Consider the following 16,165-nt stretch of genomic DNA (forward strand, 5'->3'; position numbering starts at 1 on the left):
TTGTTATATAGTTACCATATTATATTTCTATAGTTTTAACACAAAGTCCAGTTCCTCTTCAGGAGAAAACCTTCAACCACATTAGCACTGGTCATAAGCTTTTTATTTCTTCAGATTATCAGTTTAATTTAAATCCACTTTATGAAGTCATTATCTAAAATCTTTAGCATTTATCACTTGGAGTCTTTCTAGTGTAAATTTGCTGCCTCCAAAAACAAACAACCCCCAAAAGCCTAGCAGCTGTTATATTTTAGATATTGTCCTATTATTTACTAAGTTGCAGGTCATTAGACATTTGACCAGAAGTCTTCAATCCAAATATGCTACAAATTGCTTCTTTCATTGCAGTAATTCAATGAATGGATCAGTATTTAGCAACTCTAAAGCAGCTAAAGTATTTTAGAGACTAAAGTGACCAAATTATATTATAATTTTATATTGGGACTTACTTTTAGTCTGTGTTTGTTTTTATTATATCTATCATTTTCCTTTATCCTATTTTAAGACATTTACAGATTTTCTAAAAATATTTTAATGTAATTTAGTATGACTTATTCTTTATGCAAAAAAAGTACTTCGCCGTTTCATCTCACTTTCAACATTTAGTTTGTGCCTCAAGGCCTCTGTAGCTCCATCAATTTCTCTTAACCTCCAAATCTTCCATTATGTTAAGTATCAGTAAAACTATGAATGTTGTAACAGAGGAACACAAACAATTTCATGGTTTTTTACAATAAAAATATGTCCATCTATATTTTAAATCCAGAGTTATGAACAGTGTGATCAAAAATCAAACCACTCTTGAAAGTTAAATGGAACGTGTCACCTAAAACGGGTCAGTATATTACAACCACCCAATTTGCAATATTGTCCATGCATCTATTCTCGTCCGCTTATCATTATCAGGGTCACCTATCCCATCTGCCATAGGGTGAAAGCCAGGGTACACCCTGGACAGATCGCCAGTCTGTCTCAAGGCTGACACAGAGAGACAGGCAACCATTTGCACTCACATTAACACTCACCTAACTCAGATGGTAGAGTGAAACTCATCACATGCCTTAAGTCCCTTACTCCCAGTATTATTGTTTTATTTTATTTATTTATTTATTTTTAGGAAAGCTTGTGAGCACTTCATGTCCATTTGACATAACCCCTCCTAGAGTTGTGGTGAGATTTGGAGACTCTTTCTCAGCCAACTGCACCTCACTATCTGACCAGACTGATGGAATGGGATGGGAGTCTCCATATGGAGCAGTGGACTTTACCCAGAATGTCACTTCTCTTCCCTTTAAAATTGACTCTGTGCCAGTGTGGGAGATGGAGCCAATGTGTTATGTGAATTCCCGTGATGGTGATCAGTGTGTGAAAATATTGCCAGTCACTGTTTATAGTGAGTAGCCTTAACTTAGTCTAACATTTCTAAGAAGGTCATCGTTATTATATTTTCACTGATTAACTTTGAGTCATTTTATTATTATTTTTTAAATTATTTTCTTTTTCAGAAATGCCAGACAGTGTGTCTCTGAAGAATGTACGTACAGTGGAAGAAGGCCGACAGTTTGCCATACAGTGTGATGTTGTTAATGTTGCACCAGCAAGAAATCTTTCAGTAGTTTGGCACAAAGGAAATAAGACCTTGTCTTTTCAGACATTTGATGAGTCCAGTCCATCTCCAGTCAGTAAGTCATCTGTCCTCACTCTGACTGCTCATAGAGATGATGATGGAGCTGAGATCTGGTGTGAAGCAAAGCTGAACCTGTGGCCAAAGGAACAAGGTCCTCCTCCAGTGCGTTCAGAAGCTCATACTCTGACTGTACTCTGTGAGTTTTTAACATGCTCTTAATTTAATCACCACAAGATTTCATACTGAAAACATGAGCTTTTCTTTCTTTGTCTGTATTTTGATTGGATGTCCTCAGACCCACCAACCTTCACCAATGATCCAAATGAGAATTTGGAAATGACAGTTGGGAGCAAAATATCTTTAAATTGTACAGCTAGAGGAAATCCAGTACCATCCTACCATTGGCAATTCCCAAACTTTACACAAGTGTGGTACAGGAGTCAAGATGTGAATCATCCTATTTTGACTCCATCATCTAAGTTTCCAGGGGTCTATATCTGCACCGCCTCAAACAGCCAGGGCACTGTGACCAAATACTTTATCATCACCAAAGCTCCACGTAAGTTCTTGGCAGTTCTTTGTCTGTTTAAATCTTTATTTTGGGATTTGCGATTGATTTTATGTAAGAAACTTTCCCATCTCTCACAGGAGATCAAACAATCATCACAGCAATAGTCAGACTACTTGTGGCCTTTGGACTCCTGCTCTTCCTTGCTTTTCTAGTTTTTACGACACACAGAGGCATATTTTCATGCAAGAAAGGCGACTATCTCCAAGGACAACCTACCTCATCAGTACCAGTATAAAACAAATTTGAATGGGTGCATGCTTGTTTTAAAGCTGTAGCTGAAAAAATGCACCATCTTGTCAGCTATCGCTAAAGCTCCACTAATCAAGAGACTGCTGTCCAAACAAGCAAATTTAATCTAGCAGAAACGTGTTTAACAGCAACACTGTGAGTGTAAACATGTGTATAAACAAAACAGATTAATAATCAGATATCATCCTCAGCTATTCATTTATTTTAACTTTTCGCTGGACAGAAATAAGAAGGAACAAATTTGCCTCTGACTGTCAACTGAAACTTTTTCTAATTCTAATTTTAGAAAACCGCTTGTGATTTTTATCAAGTCTTTACGCACGCCTGTGTTTTTCTCTCTCAGAAAACAGGAAATGCAAGACATTTTATTGCATGTTCACATCTTTTCATGTGCTCAATTTAATGTATGATCCACACACATCTTTACAACTTTTAGATATACAATAGAACAGCTTTTATTGTCACTGTTACAAGAACAATGAAAGGCTGTTTGGCATTTCTCCATGTGTGAAGTACGCAATAGCATAAGTATTTACACAATCACAGACAAATTTAAATTTACACAAGGGGTACAAGATATGTACAAGTTATACATACCCCTGCAAACATACGGATACACCCATATAAACATACACGCACATACATACATACATACATACAAATATGCATATACACATGTATGCATGCGTACATACATACACACACATATTTCCACGTACGCGCTTACATATATACATATACATACACATATTTTTAAATGTGTAAATCAGGAAATGAGCTGACTTGTTTTCTGCACCACAAAACGGAGGAAAGTTTTATTTTTAATTTCATTGTATGCACGCTTGGTGAAAACTTGATTTGGTTCTTAATTTTGAGCAGTTTCAATGCTTAGATAAGTAAGTGTGTTTTGTTGTAATCTGTTGTTGTAATGTAATCATAAAAAAACTCATATTTGGATATGATTTTTAAAAAAATTTAATTTCATCCCCATTTCTTAAGAGGGGACAAACACTGAAATCGGAAATCTCTGGTTTTAATTACTCCACTCATCAATTTAACTGTTATTAATGGAAATAAAACACATTTTTTGGGTCTAAACATGCTCAAAAACTTGTATTTTGCACACAGCTGTGGAATTAGTGTAAGGTCTGGTTCATTCCTACGTTTCAGTCATTTCAAGGTGGTAACATTCACTCTTTTTTAAAAAAAATTTATTTTCTATGATTTGATCATTTCATCTAAAAGAGGGCTTGTTAAACTATTAGAAAAATGTTCTGGTTAAACTGAGGATGTTATGCTATAACAATTTTGTTGGGCTTGCTACACATTACTCATTATTTTTCTTAAAAGTAATGCACGTGGGTTAGGGTACATACATGTACGTTATTAATTACTTAACAAAGAAAGTATTACATTCCTTTCCTGTTACTCAGTAAAATGACCTGAAGTGCACTGTCCCATAATTAATGGCTAGCAAAATAAAACTGTGGCTACAGTTCACATACAAGTACAAATACAGGCTACAATGTTTTAAGCCTGTCTGCTCATCACTGCCTTTGTTGCCTGTCAAGATACTGGGTCGTGTGACCAAGTTTTTGAGTTTAATGTACCTTTTTTTGTGTTTTCGTTTCAGTTTAGCTCATTTAGTTGCTGTTTTAGTCTTTTGTTTCTTAGATCCCTTTTTCGTCGTCTCCCTGGTTCGTGTGTCTACCTGTCATGTTTCATGTCTGTGTGGTTCTTGTTAAGTTCGTGTCATGTCTACGTCTCCATGTTTCCTATTCTATCTTGAAAGAGTCTTGTGTTCATTGCTTGTTGTGTTTAGTTTCACTTCCTCCTGTGGTGTCATGTTAATTTGTGTCAGCGTTTCCCCATGTGTGGTCACTTCCCTTGAGCACCCCTTGTATGCATTTAGTCAGTGTGTTTCCGTTCGGTCTGTGTCAGGTCGTCTGTTGTCATCCCCCATGTCATGTTAGTGTGTTTCATGATGATGTTCAGTCTTGGGTGTATCCCTTCACAGTTTCCCTCATGCGCTTTTGCCTTATTGTTTGTAACAGTTTTATATCAGCCACAAGAAGAGGCTCGCTTTTAGTTCATCACAGTTTTGTCGTCCTCCGTGTCCTGCTTTTGGGTCCAGTTTCAAAATTTAATCAGTACACCCCGCCGTGACAGCTGCCTGCTGAAGTTTAGGATCTGACTGCAAAGTGTTTGACTTGCCAAAAGGGATTTCTGATGTTTTTGGGCTTTTATGCCTAGAATATTTAGTCATACTGGTAAAAATACTGTAGTCACCAGGATTTACAAAGTGGTTAGGTATAAAATAAAGAAATGACCTGTTTTGCAAGTATCTTTATGTGTTTGCATTATTGTATGAATATTAAAATCAATATAATCCTTTCTTTTCTTTTTTTTTTTTGTCTTTTTTCTTTTTTTGTCTTTTTTTTTTCTCCTTTTAAATATAATCCTTTCTGTCCACTTAAACTATATTTTTAAGTCTGTGATTTTACTTTTTCTTTTTTTCAATTTTTGCTTAATTTTAATGACCTTTTTTTTTATTTGGATAAACAATTTTGCATTTCACTAGCGCACTCTTGTGCTGTAACTGAAGAAAAGTAAGTGTAGTAAAAATCTGTAGACCACTTTGTTCTCCTGACACACAAACTAAAATAAGCTAACTGTAGAGCATAGAAAGAAAAAGTGTTTTCATTTGCATTTATAAGATGAAATTAAATGTTTTAGAATTATACTGCAACTTCAACCTCCTGTCCCAGTATCACCAATTCACTCTGGTTGAGAAAATGAAAATCCTGTAAAGGATTAAAAGTTTCTAACATCAACTAAGGTAAAGTGTAAGTCCTCATGGCGGACAATGGGTATTAATCCATACTGCATAGCACAATTAACAACATTGCCTAAAAAAGTATAAACAGTAACAGTCCTGGAAGACACAGTTGAGCTGCATTAGCTGATGATCCTCTCACACCAGCCAACAGAAAATGGTAGGCGGTGTTTTGTTGAGAGTGGGAGGGTCGTAACACATTTGGACATTATTCAGTCTTAGAGCTTCTGCAGTTGTAAATCTTGCTCCTCTAGGTCTGTTAGCTATGTTTCACAGCAAAACATTACCATAGTGATCAGAAAAGAAAATTCACAGTAAAATCAAAGCCTAAATATTAAAAGGATATGCAAATTAATGTATCCATGCATCCAGAATACCAGCAGAGCTGAAATAATGTGCTAAATTTATCATTTTATTATTTTTAATTGTTACTATTTGACCACATGCCGAATTTAAATGTTGCTGTATCATACTATATGCCTATGTTAAGCTTTCCTGTATCATTCTAGGAAAGCCTGTGAGCACTTCCTGTCCATTAGAACTTAGCACTCCTAGAGTTGTGGTAAGGTTTGGAGACTCCTTATCAGCAAACTGCACCTCATCGTCTGACCAGACTGAAGGAATGGGCGGGATGGGAGTCTTCATATGGAGGAGTGGACCTTACCCTGGGCGTCACTTCTCTTCTGTTTAAAATGGACTCTGTGCCAGCGTGGGAGATAGAAGCAATGTGTTATATGAATTCCCGTGATGGTGATCAGTGTACAAAAGTGTTACCGGTCACTGTTTATAGTAAGTAGCCTTAACTTTATCTGAGCACGCAATTTTTAGTATTCACTGAATAACATGAAAATAACATGAATTACAGTTTTTTACAGACGCTAGGACACATTTCTCAATACTTAGGTCACTTTTGCAAAACTCCTCACACAGTGAGCACAACAGAAGTCTATGTGGGCTAAACTGAGGATCAGTTATCATTGTTTTGGCACAAAATGCATTCAATGACTACATCTCTCAAATTTCATGAATTATTTTCTCACTCAGACACAACAACTGCCAAAAATCTTTGTACGTACAGGACATTTTGCATGTACTTACATACTGTTTTCAAAACTGTTAAACTTATGGTCAAAACAATAACACAATGCAAAACTTAAAAAGACAGCAAAATTCAACAGCAATATTTTATTGAAACATATTTTAAATCTAAAAATGCAGTTTAACCAGCCACAGCTTATTCTCATTGTAGATGAACATCTACACAGGTGTTACTCCTTCAATTTTTCAACTCCTTCAATTCTGGCATGCCAGAAGATTCTTTCCTAGGTGTATTGCCCTAGATGACATGAGATGTGATGTGGATGAGAACCTGTGGCCAAATGGAGAAGACCGAGTAGAGTAGATTAGCATTACTATTGTATGTGTATCAGTGGATGGTGTGTATACAAATTCTTGTATTTTGGGATTACTTAGTGCAAAAAAATAAAAATACGGTACATAAACAAATATTAACGAATTCTGCATGATGTCTGATTCATTCCAGTAACATATATTGAAATTATAAACAGAGATGTGTCCTTGTTTTACACAAGAAAACACTGTGTAATGCTACATGTTGTTAGTGTTTTTTAGGTCATTGTTTTGTGGGTGACAAAGTGTGTTTGTCGGCTGTCAACCTTTATTTGAGACCTGAATAAAGTGTTTTGGTAGTTGTAGTGCATTTTGAATGTGAAATGAACTGCTTTGCCAAGCTGAAGGTCAGTTAGGAGGATTGTGTGAAGAGTTTTGCAAAAGTGACCTAAGTATTGTGAAATGTGTCCTAGCGGCTGTAAAAAAAAAAACTGTAATTGTATCCCTTTTTGTTACACAAATGCCAGACAGTGTGTCTCTGAATAATTTAGGTACAGTGGAAGAAGGCCAACAGTTTGCCATACAGTGCGACATTGTTAATGTTGCACCAGCAAAAAATCTTTCAGTAGTTTAGCACAAAGGAAATAAGATCTTGTCTTCTCAGACATTTGATGAGTCCAGTGTTGTAGAAATTTTAACAATAACCTGCAACACACCCAGTGAGCTTGATTTGAAGTGGGTTTAATAAACACATTGCAATGTGGAGAGAGCATCCCAGTGAAACACCAGGACCATCTCTGAATTGTGGCCATCGCCCTTACATCTTATATACAGACACACAGACAAAGAACATTCCACAAACTTACACGTTGGCCCCTCTCACGGGGGGGCTATACCTTCTCCCTCACAGAGAATTATGACCTTGTTTTCTGCTTGGCCATCACCTAAGGATTTACATCCCTGATAAGCAGGAGTCCCACTATCTGTTTAACGTCTCCCATTACAATGGCCTCACTGTGTTAACATTCCATAAGCATTCGAACTAGTGATTAAATATGTGATTAATACATGAAAAAACAAATCTGGCACTACACCAGTCCATCCAGTCAGTAAGTCATCTGTCCTCACTCTGACTGCTCATAGAGATGATGATGGAGCTGAGATCTGGTGTGAAGCAAAGCTGAACCTGTGGCCAGACGAACAAGGTCCTCCTCCGGTGCGTTCTGAAGCTCATAATGTGAAAGTTGGGAGTTTGCCTTGTAATCGGAAGGTTGCCGGTTCGAGCCCCGGCTTGGACAGTCTCGGTCGTTGTGTCCTTGGGCAAGACACTTCACCCGTTGCCTACTGGTGGTGGTCAGAGGGCCCGGTGGCGCCAGTGTCCGGCAGCCTCTGTCAGTGTGCCCCAGGGTGGCTGTGGCTACAATGTAGCTTGCCATCACCAGTGTGTGAATCTGTGTGTGACTGGTTGTGTAAAGCGCTTTGGGGTCCTTAGGGACTAGAAAAAGCGCTATATAAATACAGGCCATTTTAAACTCCAGCTGATGCTTCTTTTACACTCACACACACTAACTTGTCTTGTCAATCACTGCCATGTCATTGCTGTATACCAGCCATTTCCATAAGTCAAGAGTGCTGCATCACTAAAACCATAAAATCCTCAATCTAATCAAAATACAACATAAAGTGATGCATTTCCTTTAAAAATGTATGCAAAAAACATAAATCTCACAGGCTGCTGGCTACAAATTTCTGCCAGACAGATGGAATGGGATGGGAGTGTTCATATGGAGGAGTGGACCTTACCTACAATTTTTCTTCTCTTCCCCTTAAAACTGACTTTGTGCCAGTGTACAAAGAAGCAATGTTACATTAATATTATTAATGCAAGAGCAGTAAATGTAGGTCAGAGTAATGACTAATATCACAAACTAAACCACTCCTACTACCAGTTTTGATTGATTTTTGTATATAAATATATGTCACTGTTCATCAGAATGAATTTGTATCACTTCGGCCTATCTGCAGTGCCTTCATGGCCCACTAGGGGGATGAGCCAACACTTTGTAAATCACTGCATTATATTGTCGGACTCTTTTGGCTGCATTTGTTATGTTTGAGATCGTGGTCTTGCTTGATTCTCTGACTTACTCAGTTTGCCTTGTCCTCCTGGTCAAGATTCATGGGGAGTCAGCTGGCTATGTGTGAAGAATCATGTTTCATCTCCACCAGCAAAGCCTTCATTTGTGGAAAGTTTTGTTGGAGAGTAGAGTCTGTGGATTATTCTGGAACCAGTCCCATGATTTAGGTTAACTGGAAACTTGGTTTTGGATTTCGTTTCCCCACCCAGGAGAGGAGCAGCGATGGATTTTGGAAACCTTTTTGGATATCTCATTCATAAACTGATCTCTACTGTAGACTGAATTCATGATTTCTCTAGGTAACCCTCCAGACATGTGGATGAAACTGAATGTGACCTTGACAGAAATACCTTTTTTTTTTTTTAATTCAGTAAAAGGACTAAATGTTACAATCCCTGATAGTACATTGCTTCAAATGGAGAAAGTCTTGAGAGATGCCTGTTATGAGGAAAGGCAGCCCAGAAACTTTACTAGCTGGACACATTTTTGTGTGCTCCAACTTCACAGGGTGTTTCAGTCTTTTATCCCAAGCTAATCTGCTATTTTTTACCTTCCTTGGTTACGTTTAGGGATTAGAGAGCTGATCTAGATTATCATATTCAATTTGGGACATATCGTCAGCAGTGGACCTTGGATTCATCGGGTGAGCTGGAAGGGGGGCGCCTGATCTGGCTTCCCACACCTCCCTGTCTGATCAGGCTGTATGCTTTACCTCCCCACTGCCTTCCAGAAAAGGGAAGAAGAGCAGGAACATTTTTCCTTTTCTTTTTTCTCTTCCATTCCTCCTTTAGATTTCACTACCATGAGGTTAACTGCACGGCCCCCAGGAGGCCCTGAGACAGCTGTATCAGTCAAACAGCAAAGTTTCTAGTGTTAGGTTTTCTACCCCTTTGATGCCCTCTCCTGAGGCAGGCACACCACGGGTTGATCAATCCTGGGCATGTGTCTCATGGTTAGCTGACTGCTAGCCACAGCCAAAGAGGGCTGACATCACTCTTTAGCCACAGCCAAAGAGGGCTGACATCACTCTTTACCCACAGCTAAAGAGGGCTGACATCACTCTTTAGCCACAGCCAGTGACTGGTCCTCTCGGGAGCTAATTCTCTATGCTAATTCTCAATTCTGCCGTTGGGCCTGTCCTCTGATTCCAATCTCTCTAAGCAGTTTTGCTATTGTACTGGCAACAAAGCCTCTGCACCCCACTTCTACCGGGTGCACCTTGATCTTCCAGCCTCTGTCCTCTGCCTCAGCTGGCAAGTTGGCATACTGCAGCTTCTTACACTCAAAGGCTTCCTCCATTGCATCCTCCCACGGCACTGTCAGCTCAATGATGTAAACAAGTTTTTGGGAGTTGGACCAAAGGGCGAGGTCTGGTCGCAGAGTAGTTGTTACAATTTCTGTGGGAAAAAATGGCCTCTGAACCAAGTCCACTTGCATCTGCCAATCCCTGGCAACCTTCAGCGGGCTTAGGTCCGGGGTTGAAGGGCTAGTCCTTGGCTTGTCCCCCTCCCGGACAAATGCTGATGAGTACTGATGCTCCTCTTGGTTCGTGAAAGGTTGAGCGTTGATGGATTTCCTCTTGCACTCAACTTTCTTGGCTAGACACCTGAGGACCTGAGTCCTCTTTGAGTTCACTTTTATCACTCCATTTTGTTTTGTGTGTGAATACTCAGTACTGTAACCTTTTCAAGAACATCTTCTTTCAGTCTTTTGAAAACGAAAGCAGAACACGACAAACTCATTTTACGCGAGTTTGCAGTTGAAATATTATATCTCTACAAACCACATCGGACCTTTCTCTTGTCTTTAGGAGCCTCTGTGGTTTTATTTGTCAAACTAACAGGAAGATGTCATTATTGAATGTTCACACTGCATGTAGTTTCTTAGAACGTTTGCTTGTGGAAACGATAGAGTGAGTCAACGCCCATGTCAATGTTCACTTCATGTATACCATGCTGCAGCTCTTTGTATAGGGGCAGTTTTTTCTGTGACTCAGAGCCAAAGGAAACAGCTTTTGGGGTCAGCTACACAAATTTCAAAACATCTGTTGAGGTCGATCTGCTTTATATTTAATTTTCTTGTGAAACTTGGTAAAAACATGATGCAGTTCTTCATCTTTTGTTTTGCAGTGATACGTAAGTATTTTTTCTCTTGAGCTTTTTACTTAAAGTTATCTCTATAGTATCTCTACAATGCTGTTGTGGAACTCATCTTCCAAAGAGCGCATTCATTTTACATAAGCTCCTTTTAAATAGATTGCTAACACTGAAAGTGCAAAGGCCCACATGGAGTTGCTCCATTAACCTTGCAGCTTTGAATGAGGTACAAATGATTAACATGAAAAATCTTCTGACCATAAAACCTTTCTATTTTTGAACAACAAAGCCTATTCATTGGATTTATATAAAGTGCACGGAGTCTCCATAAGAAAACAAAATTATTTTTTTGTTTTTTTTACATATGAAGTTTAACTAGTCACGATGGTATTTGTCAGAGATCTTATTTTCTTTAGAGAATGCCAAAATTTAATTGTTTCTCGTGATTAAATGATTTCTTTACGATTCCTAATATTTAGGGGAAGATCTGAATTTTTCCACATCTCCAAGGACAACCTGCCTCACGAGTACCAGTCTAAGGGGAAATTTGCATGAATGCATGCTCAGTGGATGGTTAGTCCAGTCATGCTTCAAAACTGAAAATAAAGAAAGAAAAAAGCATTATTTCATCAGCTTTCTTTAAGCATTTACAGTACGGTAGTTGTTTAGGAGTAACATTGTGAGTGTAAATGTATTTACAAATGCAACCCTTAATCAGATTTAATCTTAGCTTCTTCCCGTCTTCTACACAGAAGACTTTGTTTCAGTCATATGTCCTGACTCATTTTGCGTCACTGGTACATACTGCTGTCAAAACAGTCCCGTTTTCCCTCGTCTGAACTATCTTTGCAAAAATCCAACAGCCTCTTGTCCATTTCATCACCTGGATCTTTGCAGAAGTGATTGCGAAAGAGGATTTGACATTTTGAAGATGTTATTACATCAGACTGTAGCATCCTGTTTATTTGTTCATTCATTTGTTTGGTTGGCAACATGTTTTGATGCTGCGTTTTAAATATATCATGTTTAATATTGACGCTATGTGAAGTGAGGAGGGTTTATTGTAACACAGGGTTATTCGACTGAGCGTCTAACGGTCTTACAGGACGCACATGAAATGCGAAATAACAGAATCCACGCCCCCCCAACACATACACACTGCTTAAACCCAACTATTTCTTTAGTTTTCACCGAACACAAAGAGAAATCAATGAACTTGACTCGCTGTTCAAACACTTTCTTATTCTAAGTATGGTGTCACTCATGTGTTTAGATGCTCGGGCGGATTTATTTCGCAAAATCACAGCAAGTGCAAGACATTTTTATTGCGTGTAATATAACGTATGAACTACAACCTTCTGTGCAATACTTAGAATTTTGCTTGTGCAAATCAGAAAGTGAGGAAACTGTTAACTTCTTCAAAATAACTCTGCATTTTCCTCCACGGGCGTAGTCTTTCTGCGCCTGACGAAAGAAAACGAAAGGAAGAAACGCACGAGTGTGCGCACATTTAGAAAAAGCTGTTCAGGTGGATCTGCTTCGTTTTTAGTTTCCTTCTGAGGGTTTTGTACGCTTGGTAAAAACACTATGTTTTTCTTCATCTTTATTGCGTGGATAGGTAAGTGTATTTTTTTTCTTTGCGCTCTTTACTTTGTTAAAGTTACCAAATTATAGTTTCAGAACGGAACCCATCTTTCGGATGAAGCGCGCTGTTTCTTTTACATCAACTCCGTTTTTAGGGTCTGAGCACTCAAAGTGCAAAGGTCCCGTTAGGATTGTTCCGTTTATTATCATTTTTTTGGTATATATGCATGACGAGTCCCACAAACAACAAACTTTTAAATTTACATTGCGCACACGTGTCAGCAGCTGTGAGCATTATATGTAGGCCTGTTTTCGAAAAGTAGTCTACCTCCTATGTCCTTTTCCTAACAACACTTAAAGATGGTAATTCACAGTGACTTAGGGAAAAAAGAGTTGTAGGCTGAGAATCTGGATTACCTGAAAGTCGTCTCCCAAACCCGAATTTATAGTCCCGCACGTGTCAGTCTGCGTATAGGGTTTCCGTTACGTCTGCGATGGAGAGGTCGGCACTACACAAACAGACAGAAAATATCATGTACAGATATATTATGAATATATTCACTTTTTAAATTATTAATATTGAAGCTTTTTTTTTCTTTTTGATCAGGTTGCACGTGGCAATTAAAAATCACAGTTTAGGTATTTGGAGTGACTATGGTTAAAGTATCCGTTCATTTTACTTGGATCCTGATTTTAATCCTTAAATCAACTTATTTCCTTACCACGTTAATTACACCTTTCTGTATCTCATGCGGTCAAGTGAGCCCTCACTTGCGAAGGTAGCCGTCCTGTCACTACAAGGGCTTGTTACTAGGTGTTGCTGGTACTGTTCACATGTGTCAGATTTTCCTGCATCTATTTTTTTTTTCTCTCGCTCATCTTTTCAGCTCCACATTTTCGCCACTGTTTCCGCACTAAACACTGCTCCACACGTTGCGCAAGTGCAAAGCAAAAGTATTGGAGGGCTAGCTCTGGGTATGTCTAGGAGATTTGAATTGGGCAATACAGTTGGCCCATCGGCGCAAAAGTGCGTCGCCCAACAGGAAAATGCCCGGTATGCCAGTTCACCAGTCCATCTCTGGAAGACACTGTGCGCTCAAAGATTTCTTTTCAACTCAGACAGCTCTGTATAGCCGGAACTGACTCTTGTGACAGCAGGTGTAGCAACAAAGCAAACGGAAATACGCTGTTAAATTATCTACTCAGTTAAAAGGAATTATATTCTGACAGCATTTGCAATAGAGGATGTTAAGGTGACACAAAGTTGTGGTCAGAAATTTCATTCTTATGGTGACACATCTGAATAACTTGTATTTATGTACAATTTCTTGAACTGGTGATCTTGGAATCGGCAATTGTTTGAAAATGTCTCATTAAGCTTCTAGAGTGGCCTTCCCAAAGCCCAAAGAACATCTAGTGAACCCACTACAACCTGAATAAGACTTGTTAAGCTACTACTCTTGTTAGTATTTGTCAGAGATTTTCTATAGAGAGTGCCCATTGAAACTGAAGTAAATTCAATCATTCAATTATTAGCAGTAACCTCACCAAGTTTAGTGGGTGGGTGGGAGATCTCAAACTGAAACAAATCTTGAAGAGTCTGCAACAGTGATCCCAGATAATGTTAGTTATATAATTTAGTGTGGCTTTATTCATCACTTTGGACATTGAGTATCCTCCTCAAGGCTTTTCCAACTGTAAATTTTGCTGCTCCAGGTCTGTTAGCCACGGTTCACAGTGAAACATTACCAGCATATGCACATTTGATAGTATTTTTCTTTACTATTTGATGATACGCCTAACTTAAGCTTTCCTGTATCGTTTTAGGAAAGCCTGTGAGCACTTCCTGTCCGTTAGAAATAAGCCCTCCTAGTGTTGTGGTAAGGTATCAAGGCTCCTTTTCAGCTAACTGCACCTCACTATCTAACCAGACCGATGGAATGGGATGGGAGTCTCCATATGGAGGAGTGGACCTTACCAAGGGTGTCACTTCTCTTCTCTTAAGAATTGACTCTGTGCCAGTGTGGGAGATAGAGCCAATGTGTTATGTGAATTTCCGTGATGGTGATCAGTGTAAAAAAGTGTTACCAGTCACTGTTTATAGTGAGTAGCCTTAACTTTGTCTCACACTTTTCAAGTATGTCATTAGTACTTAATAACTGGGTAAAATTAATTCATTTGATTTTTTTTTATTTCAGAAATGCCAGACAGTGTGTCTCTGAAGAATTTAAGTGCAGTGGTGGAAGGCCAACAGTTTGCCATACAGTGTGACATTGTTAATGTTGCACCAGCAAGAAATCTCTCTGTGCTTTGGCACAAAGGAAATAAGATCTTGTCTTCTCAGACATTTGATGAGTCCAGTCCGTCTCCCGTCAGTAAGTCATCTGTCCTCACTCTGACTGCTCATAGAGATGATGATGGAGCTGAGATCTGGTGTGAAGCAAAACTAAACCTGTGGCCAGAGGAACAACGTCCTCTTCCAGTGCGTTCAGAGGCGCATATTCTGACTGTACTCTGTGAGTTTTTAAAATGATCTTAATGTAATCAAAAAAATATTTCTCTTTGTATTTTCATTTTCAAGTTTTTCTGTGTGCAATTTGATTTCACATATGTCCTCAGACCAACCAACCTTTATCAGCGCTTCAAATGAGACTCTGGACTTGCCAGCTGGTAAAAACATTTTAAGTTGCAATGCAACAGGAAACCCTTTGCCATCATACCACTGGCAATTCCCACAAGCAGCACAAGAGACGTACAAGGATCAGGATGTGAATTATCCTATTTTGACTGGACCATTTGAGTTTCCAGGGGTCTATACTTGCACCGCCTCAAACTCCCAGGGTACTGTGACTAAATACTTCACAGTCAACAAACCTCCAGGTAAGTTCTCATCAGTTAATTCAGTACATTTCCCATCTTGTTATATTTTATCATCTATGATTTTTTTTATTCTCCTTTAGGTATTGGTCCCGGGGCCATTGCTGCAATTGCAATTGCTGCAATTGTTTTTGTTATCTGTACTTTGGGAGTGATTCATCGCAAATGCAAAAGATAAGAGAATGTATTTTCAAAGCCAAAAAATTTGGTCTGTGCCATGTTTGAATCCTCAAAGTTTTTTAGCTACATTCTTAAATGTATTAAAACACGAGGACTGGTAAAGCTCAAATAGCATGTTTTGTTTTAGCAATTTGTATCCATACATTTTTTTTATGGAAACATGATTGTACTTATCAACTGTAACGTCTGTATTTTTTTCTTCTTTCGATGTTTTAGTGTTTTACTTTTTTGACACCATAATTAGTTAATAAGGCCTATCTTTTCAAATGCAGGCTTCATTTGTCAAGCTCACTGTGATTCACTGTGTAGTGCTAATATAAAGAAAAGTTGGGACAAAAATTGCATCAACATAAACCTTTCAAGTATTTGACCGTTTAAAATCCCTGTCAGTATTAGTATGTCCTCACTAATGCACGCTACAGTTTTTAGATATAATCTCCTGAAAACAAGATTAGTAACTTTTTGCAGCATTGCTCACTTGCCACATGTTGTCTTTTGTCAATTTATTTTTGATCTGAAATCCAGTTTTACAAGTGTGCACACATTAAATCAAAAATAAAGTTGATAATAAGTGTCATGATGGTCATTATCTCTGTCTAATCGTTTAGGTCTTGTAAAGCCAGCTAACACGTTTGCCAATTATGATTTTGTGAAGAG

At 38.5% G+C, this 16,165-nt stretch overlaps 3 protein-coding genes across 3 annotated transcripts; all 3 read left to right on the top strand.

Annotated features, from left to right (window-relative positions):
• Positions 1-1,121: 1,121 nt before the first annotated feature.
• Positions 1,122-5,083, top strand: LOC113020547 (cell adhesion molecule 3-like). Its single transcript, XM_080300783.1, has 4 exons — positions 1,122-1,393; positions 1,506-1,823; positions 1,923-2,186; positions 2,276-5,083. Exons 1-4 carry the CDS (start codon positions 1,231-1,233, stop codon positions 2,431-2,433), a joined length of 903 nt encoding a protein of 300 aa, XP_080156909.1. The 5' UTR covers positions 1,122-1,230; the 3' UTR covers positions 2,434-5,083.
• A 230-nt stretch (positions 5,084-5,313) lies between these two features.
• On the top strand, positions 5,314-9,926 carry LOC145428455 (intercellular adhesion molecule 1-like). The gene is given in 5 exon segments (XM_080300666.1): positions 5,314-5,317; positions 5,793-5,908; positions 5,910-6,072; positions 7,152-7,313; positions 7,731-9,926. Coding segments are annotated over 5 exon segments (840 nt in total). The 3' UTR covers positions 8,126-9,926.
• A 2,398-nt stretch (positions 9,927-12,324) lies between these two features.
• Positions 12,325-16,085, top strand: LOC113020548 (intercellular adhesion molecule 1-like). Its single transcript, XM_026164606.2, has 5 exons — positions 12,325-12,485; positions 14,279-14,554; positions 14,650-14,967; positions 15,071-15,331; positions 15,412-16,085. Exons 1-5 carry the CDS (start codon positions 12,455-12,457, stop codon positions 15,504-15,506), a joined length of 981 nt encoding a protein of 326 aa, XP_026020391.2. The 5' UTR covers positions 12,325-12,454; the 3' UTR covers positions 15,507-16,085.
• Positions 16,086-16,165: the final 80 nt, after the last annotated feature.

The sequence above is a fragment of the Astatotilapia calliptera genome, chromosome 4 (genome assembly GCF_964374335.1).
Source record: "Astatotilapia calliptera chromosome 4, fAstCal68.1, whole genome shotgun sequence".
NCBI lineage: Eukaryota > Metazoa > Chordata > Actinopteri > Cichliformes > Cichlidae > Astatotilapia > Astatotilapia calliptera.